This window comes from Salvia miltiorrhiza, chromosome 5 (assembly GCF_028751815.1).
Source record: "Salvia miltiorrhiza cultivar Shanhuang (shh) chromosome 5, IMPLAD_Smil_shh, whole genome shotgun sequence".
NCBI classification, from domain to species: Eukaryota; Viridiplantae; Streptophyta; class Magnoliopsida; order Lamiales; family Lamiaceae; genus Salvia; species Salvia miltiorrhiza.
In genome coordinates, this window is record NC_080391.1 from 43042299 (window position 1) to 43049420 (window position 7122).

The 7122-nt window shown below is 37.5% G+C and overlaps 1 protein-coding gene across 3 annotated transcripts; it reads right to left on the minus strand.

The window, feature by feature from the left end:
• Nucleotides 1–3888: 3888 nt before the first annotated feature.
• On the minus strand, nucleotides 3889–7122 carry LOC131024646 (uncharacterized). 3 transcript variants are annotated; one of them, XM_057954150.1, is made up of 7 exons: nucleotides 6922–7122; nucleotides 6591–6701; nucleotides 5953–6120; nucleotides 5412–5673; nucleotides 5170–5330; nucleotides 4877–5026; nucleotides 3889–4603 (listed from the first exon to the last, which is right to left on the minus strand). In XM_057954150.1, exons 2-7 carry the CDS (start codon nucleotides 6633–6635, stop codon nucleotides 4250–4252), a joined length of 1140 nt encoding a protein of 379 aa, XP_057810133.1. In that variant the 5' UTR covers nucleotides 6636–6701; nucleotides 6922–7122; the 3' UTR covers nucleotides 3889–4249. The 3 variants fall into 3 exon arrangements, with proteins under 3 accessions (XP_057810133.1, XP_057810132.1, XP_057810134.1); XM_057954149.1 differs by having other exon boundaries at nucleotides 6591–6999; XM_057954151.1 differs by lacking the exon at nucleotides 6922–7122 and having other exon boundaries at nucleotides 5953–6116; nucleotides 6591–6913.

Below are 7122 nucleotides of genomic sequence, written 5' to 3' on the forward strand. Positions count from 1 at the left end.
GTATATTTGTTGGTTTTGGGGATGGAGTTAAGGGATATAGAATCTGGTCACCTTCAGAGGATAGACTTATATTCAGCAGGAATGTGATTTTTTATGAGAATTCTATGCTTAACTCTGCTGTGAAGTCCGTTGGTGCAGAAAATTATAGTAGTGTTGATAAACAGGTGGAGCTGCAAGTCACTCCCGATGAGAGTGAATCACAACTCCAAGGTGGAGAAGATCAACATACTACTGCTGAAAGTACAAGCTTAGATGTTCATCCGCAAGCTCGTCAGACAAGCATAACTGTTGAAAGAGCTAGGGGAACAGGCGTAAAGCCGCTTGTGAGGTACGATTTTGAGGATATAGTGACTTACGCATTACAAGTCGCTGACGAGGTGGAGGAGGAAGAACCATCAGCAGGTGAACCATCCACATACAGAGAGGCTATTTTAGGCAGTGAGCGGCCCAATGGCTCGCTGCAATGAGAGAAGAGATGGAATCACTTGCCAAGAATCTGACTTGGGAGCTGGTCAAATAGCCTAAGGGGAGGAAGATTGTTACTTGCAAATGGATTTTCAAGAAAAATGAAGAGACCACACCTGGTAAGGGCGTGAGATACAAAGCTCGGCTAGTTGCAAGAGGGTTCACACAGAAGGAGGGGGTTGACTATAATGAGATATTCTCACCAGTGGTCAGACACACTCCCATCAGGGTGTTACTAGCGATGGTTGCACATCTGAATTTAGAACTTGAGCAGCTGGATGTGAAGACAACGTTTCTACATGGAATGTGTAAAGACGATATCTACATGACTCAACCAGAGGGGTTCCATGTTCCGAGGAAGGAAGATTATGTTCGCAGGTCGAAAAGGTCCTTATATGGGCTAAAGCAGTCCCCAAGGCAGTGGTATAGGAGGTTTGACAGTTACATGATCCAGTTGGGATTCAACATGAGTTCTTATAATTTTTGTGTGTACCACAACAAAGATGATGATGGTTCCATGATCTACCTTGTTTTGTATGTGGACGATATGCTCATAGCTACAAAGTCCAAGTCTAATATTCAGAAGTTGAAGGATCTGCTCAGTGCTGAGTTTTATATGAAGGATTTGGGTGCTGCCAAGAAAATTCTTGGCATGGAGATATATAGGGAAAGAGAGAAGAAGAAGCTTTTCTTGTCACATAAGAGCTACATCCAGAAGATCTTGTCGAGATTTGGCATGTCTAACGCCAAGTTTATTGATACTTCAAGTGCTGCAAATATTCATTTGTCCGCTGATCATGCACCAGAATCTGTAGTTGAGCAGGAGTACATGTCTAAAGTCCCATACTCTAATGCAGTAGGGAGTTTGATGTACGCTATGGTCTGCAGTAGACCTGATCTTGCACATGTTGTTAGTGTTGTCAACAGGTTCATGGGACGACCTAGAAAGGAGCATTGGCAAGCTGTGAAGAGGATTTTCCGTTATCTCAGAGGTACGTCTGATGTTGGTCTCATTTATGGAGGTGATGCTCACTGTTCTGTGACTGGTTATTCTGATTCTGACTATGCTGGAGATGTTGATAGTAGGAGATCTACGACTGGTTATGTCTTCACTTTTGGTGGTTCTGTTGTTAGTTGGAAGGCAACTTTGCAGGCTACGGTTACTATGTTTACAATATAAGCAGAGTATATGGCATTGACTGAAGCTGTTAAAGAGATAATTTGGTTGAAAGGATTTGTAGGTGATCTTGGTCTACATCATGATCAAGTTATTGTGTTCTATGACAGTCAGAGTGCAATTTGTTTGACCAAGGATCAAGTCCATCATGAGAGGACCAAGCATATTGCTGTAAGGTATCATTTTCTGAGAAATGAGCAGAGAATCAAGGTTGCTAATATGTTCACCAAGCCGGTCCCACATAGCAAGTTCCAACATTGTTTGGACTTGCTAAACGTCAGAAGCTGTTAGTTAACCAAGGAGGGGCAAATCTGAGGCAGAAATGAGGAGTCTGTTCATCTGGCATTGTAATGATGCAGCTATAGGAAGATTCAATTCAAGGTAGAGATTTGTTGTTATGTCTTGAATTTCCCGCTTCGCACTTTGGGATATACTTGAGATCTGTAATCTGTAACCCTAGCTGCATAATAAAATCTATTCTCCTCTCTGTCCGTGGATGTAGCCAAATTGGTGAACCACGTAAATATGTGTCTTCTTTACGTTTTTTGTTTGATTGTGCTCTATAATCTTATTTTGGCACAACAAAACTTAATTGTTCCACGTTACTATATATGTCAGGATTTTTTTTCCTTAAATAATTTAATTTAATTTAATATATTCATAATCTATTCCTTAGTCAGGCATGAGGTTATGGATTAATTTTCATGCCAGGAGTTCTTTTACTTATTCTTCTTGGATAATAATTAGGTGACTGACATGAAGAATTAATAAGTTACACTGAGCCTAATCCCTGTCCCCAACTATCTCGATTTAGAAGGCTATTCAGTCTAGTAAAAAACTTAGTTTAATTAGTTCATTAAAAGTCACTTAAAGAAAACTAGAGTTTATAAGTCTAAAATCTAAGTGGTCGTTTGGTTCGAGTAGAGGAATAGAAAGGGAATGAAATCAAATAAAGGGGTGGAATGGTAACAATAAGCATTACTTTTATTGAGTGTTTGATTTAACAATGGAAATGAATCATTAGTAAGAGATTCCCTTCCTTTTGTTTCCCCTCTATTCTGAGGGGTAACAAATTGGGTGATTGGATTACCCCTAAGTAAGGGTAATGGTTACCTTATTATCCAAACCAAACAATAAGTAATGGATTCAATTAATTGATTCCCTTTCCAACCTCCAAAAACACTCAACCAAACATGGGTTAAATGTATTGCTTATCAATTAGAATTTATTATATTTAGAATTAAATTAATTAATTAAAATTTAAAAGGGGAACGGATGCAACTTGCTGCAGAGGAGACATAATTTTGACGACATAATTAAATACTCACTCCGTCCCAGCTTTTAGTTTCCAACTTTCCTTTTTTGGCTATCCCACATTTTGGTATCCATTTCTATTTTTAGTAAAAATAGGTGGGGCCCTTACTCCACTTTAATTATTTTAACTCTCACATAAAATGTGGGACCCTTATTCCACTCACAACACATTAATCACTTTATTAAAACCCGTGCCGTTCTCAACTGGATACCAAAAGTCGGGACGGAGGGAGTAATAAAATTATAAATATGTCATGAAATATGGGTTGAACTATGAATTTTGACCTCTCTTGTTGAGTTTGATATGTCTAACAATCTCATATACATTTTTGTGTAAATATAGTTATAACCTCAGACATTTTTTTTGTTTCTCCACTGCCCTGCCAATAATAACCTTTTACTACTTCCTTCAATCTCCAATTTTGGCCCATTTTTTACTATATTGCATACCAGTTGTAAGAGAGGCAAGTGAATAGGATTAGTATGGGCCTACCAGTAGAATGGTTAATGTTTAAGATATTAATTGTAAGAGATGCAAGAGAAGAGAATTGATGTCTAAAGTCAAATATCTTAATGTTTAAGATATTAATTGTAAGAGATGCAAGAGAAGAGAATTGATGTCTAAAGTCAAATATCTTTGAGTTCATCGTAATACAATAGAATGATTAATATTTACGATAAAAGATCGTCAGTTGGAATTCATCGTAACACAATCTTTATTTTCTTTGTTTAATTGTTAGTTTATGGAAAAAGGATTATTTTTAGAAATTATTTTATATATTCCAGAATGATATGGGCCGGGCTAAACATCAGAAAAGCCCAAATAACACACCACTCAGTTTCAACGGCCGGATGATAATAACTCACATTATTCACAAACTAAATTGATTTCAGCCCATTTACATAATTAAATGAATCAAAGAGAAAATACGAATAAGAGATCAAAGTATCAGCTCCTTATCAAATAAAGCTTCACCAATAATAGTGCATCTGATTTTATTCCTTTCATTTACAGCATTACTAACTTCCAACTACTTAACCCTGTTCCAAAAGTTTCAAAAATATCCTCACTCTCTGCAAGAAAGCAAGAAGCTATGGACAAAATTACATCACCACCACCAAATAACTGAGTTCAAAAATCACCTCTTTTGAGTTTTGACAGCAAACAAAGATTGATTTTGGGTTGAGTTCTTTTGCTGCCAACTGGAGTGAGTCTGGACTCAAACCGATCTTCTAGGCAAACCTTTGAGAGCTTGGCAGAAAAGCCGACTGCTTAACAGACTTTGCATGCTCCTACAACTTAAACTTGAGTGCTCTCTCCCATTTTTGGGGATGATAAGGAATTGGACTAACAATTCTCACAGCTTGAGGCAGAGGTAGCTCATCATCATCGTAAGGAATTTTTTCATGCCAGACAAACTCATTCTCATGTTCGTATTTCTGGAGTAACAAGTCCAACTCATCATCAATCACTTGATGGTACACTGATCTCCAAGACTCTTCTTTTGGGATGCTTTTCTTAGCTTTTGCTAGAGCCCAACGAAGAATTCCAATTCCTGTGCCAATTTTACCATCGTTTCTTAGACCTTGCACGTGGTATTTGTAACTCGTTAACTCGTGCAATGTCTTGCAACATAGCAAAAAATCCTGCATAGATCAGGAGCACCAGAATTACATATATGTTCAATATTACCAACTAAATAGGGGAGTTCCCGTATGCCAATAAAGGCAGCAAATATTCATAAAAAAAAAAAATTAGTATTCGTACATTATGACTAATTAACATCTATATCATCAACCTGAGGCATTTTATGTATTCAGTTTTGGAATTTGTCATCACGGAAAAAGTGTTCACGGAAAAAGTGTTAAAGTTATGCTATACAAAATGTTTGATCTTTCTCAAGTAAAGTGCATCCTTACCAGAAATCGTGGTGAAATATCCTTGCATTCTTTGGTTGCGCCTTGCAAGATATTAATAGCTTCAACCAAAAAGTCTGTCACACCGCAATGTAATTTTGCCAATAAGCCCCCTGTATTTCCATTTTCTAGAGCCTTCCTAGCAGAGACAGCCTATGACAAGATGAAGTTATAAAACAAAGAAAAATAACTAATCCTAACTATGATTTTACTCGCAAAATCATTCATATAAGTGGCCGCTTACTTCAGCAGTAGAGGAGATAAATTGGAGAAAAATTATACATAATTTTCATTACCTGGGCGTCTGCCAAGCACACGAGACTCATAACAGACGACACACTAGGTATAGCTTCCGGCGGTTTTTCTTGGGTCCAAGATAAATTTGTACGAAGTTCCTGAGCTGCATAGTTATATATTCCAGCAGCTTTCCTAAAGATAGTGGCAGATTGAACTAGATCTACAGCAATGAACAAGACACTGGTAGAGCTTCATTACTTACGAATGTAGAATCAGCTCTATGTGTAAGAGGTACACTTACCTGATGATAGAACTTCAAAAGCCTGCTCACGAAGCAACGAGCCATAAAGGAACACGGACATCCCTAGCTCAAAATACATATCGTTAACCTGATAGAACTTTGGACCCTGAAGCTGAAAAAGAGACGGCATGGAAAGCACACTGCTCCATCTCAGTTTAAACTCAGTAATCCAGTACATTACTTGACGGTTTCTGGCGTTAAAAATGATGTGATGAATGAGGTTCTCCAACAGAGGTAGATAGCTTTCCAGCTTCTGAATGTCCTGGAGAGAATTGGCAGCAAATAAACAAATTACGAAATTTGCAACATACAGCAAATTGCTTTAGGGCATATATAGATTCAACAAAGTTATCTTGAACAGTTACATATCCAGGAGCCCTAACACAAAACTCAAATAGAGGCGTCATAAGTTCCATATAGATTATCATTTCTCAATACAATTTTTTTCAAATTCATTATAATTGCAGCATGTAGATAGTCAGTGAGAAAAAAACAGAGTAGAGATGTATGAAGCTTCTTCAAAATACTTAAAAATTATAACCTGTTCACAACGGGATGTGAGGCCTCCAGACATTTCCCTTGCAATGGCCTCTGTAATGAAGGTGCTCTCATTGATAGAGTCCTCAATTGCTTTACGCTTGGAGCTCAACTCTTTCAGTTGTTCGAGTGTGCCAGAATCGCTAGCCGCAATCACATCTTCGTATACTACCTAGCAAATTCCAACATGTATGTATCAATCATCAACTCATATCAATAGCAATTGCTTAGATTTTTTAATCATCATTTTTTTTAAAAGATCGAAATGAAACACCAACCCAACCTATTAGTAGAGCTAACTAAAAGTAAAATGTATGTTGAAGAGCTATTCACCCATTCAAAGTCTTTGCTTCAAACGAGTTTCATGAGAATGCTACTATCAAAATACATAGATCTAAATAGCTGGTAATTTCCAGTATAACTTGAAAATTCGCAACAAGAATCATCCTCAACAGCAAAATGAAACTCAAAATATTGAATTAAATATAATGTTCTTAATCCTATATCAGATTCATGCTAACGGATAGGATAACACACACACCGCGAAATCACAAATAGCTGCAAAATAACAAATCATATACAAAAAAATAAAATAAAAGACATGTTAAGGAAACAGAATATAAATATCAGTGTTATACATACCGGCTTAGTTTTCAGCTTCGAAAGGGCTGGATAACTGATCATCATCTTCACCGACTAAATTAGCATTAGCAACAAAGCTGACTCCTCGGACGATCAAGACTCAGTTTTTCACTAAAAACAGCACCACAAAAAAGTGGGTAAAAAGGCGTAGACTCAAAAGGGTCGATCAACCCACTCCAAATACGAGGGGTTTAAGATCATCACCAATAATGGGTTTACAGCAAAATAATTGAAAATTGAGACACTGCAAATGAAGCGGAAGTTTTACAGGAAACCTAGAAATTAATTGGCAAATTTTGTTAAATAAATATGTGGTGTGCAGCGCAGATACCTGAAAATTAGAGCGCGTATACTTCATTGATTATATGTAGTCTGCTGGGTCGCTTTCGACTCAAAACACTTGTTTTCCTTCTCAGCTAAGAGTATTGAGTTTAGATATTTATAGGGTCGCGTTGGTTCCGAGTTGACCCGGATCGTCTCCCGCGCTTCTTGGGCTTAGTCTTCTGGCCCATCTACGCACATCACACCTTCT

Coding starts and splice junctions, on each gene's coding strand:
- LOC131024646 (XM_057954150.1), bottom strand. CDS start 6,635: ATGATGATCAGTTATCCAGCCCTTTCGAAGCTGAAAACTAAGCCG. Junction 5,674..5,952: donor TCACATCCCGTTGTGAACAG/GTTATAATTTTT, acceptor AATTCTCTCCAG/GACATTCAGAAGCTGGAAAG. Junction 5,331..5,411: donor TTTTGAAGTTCTATCATCAG/GTAAGTGTACCT, acceptor TCATTGCTGTAG/ATCTAGTTCAATCTGCCACT.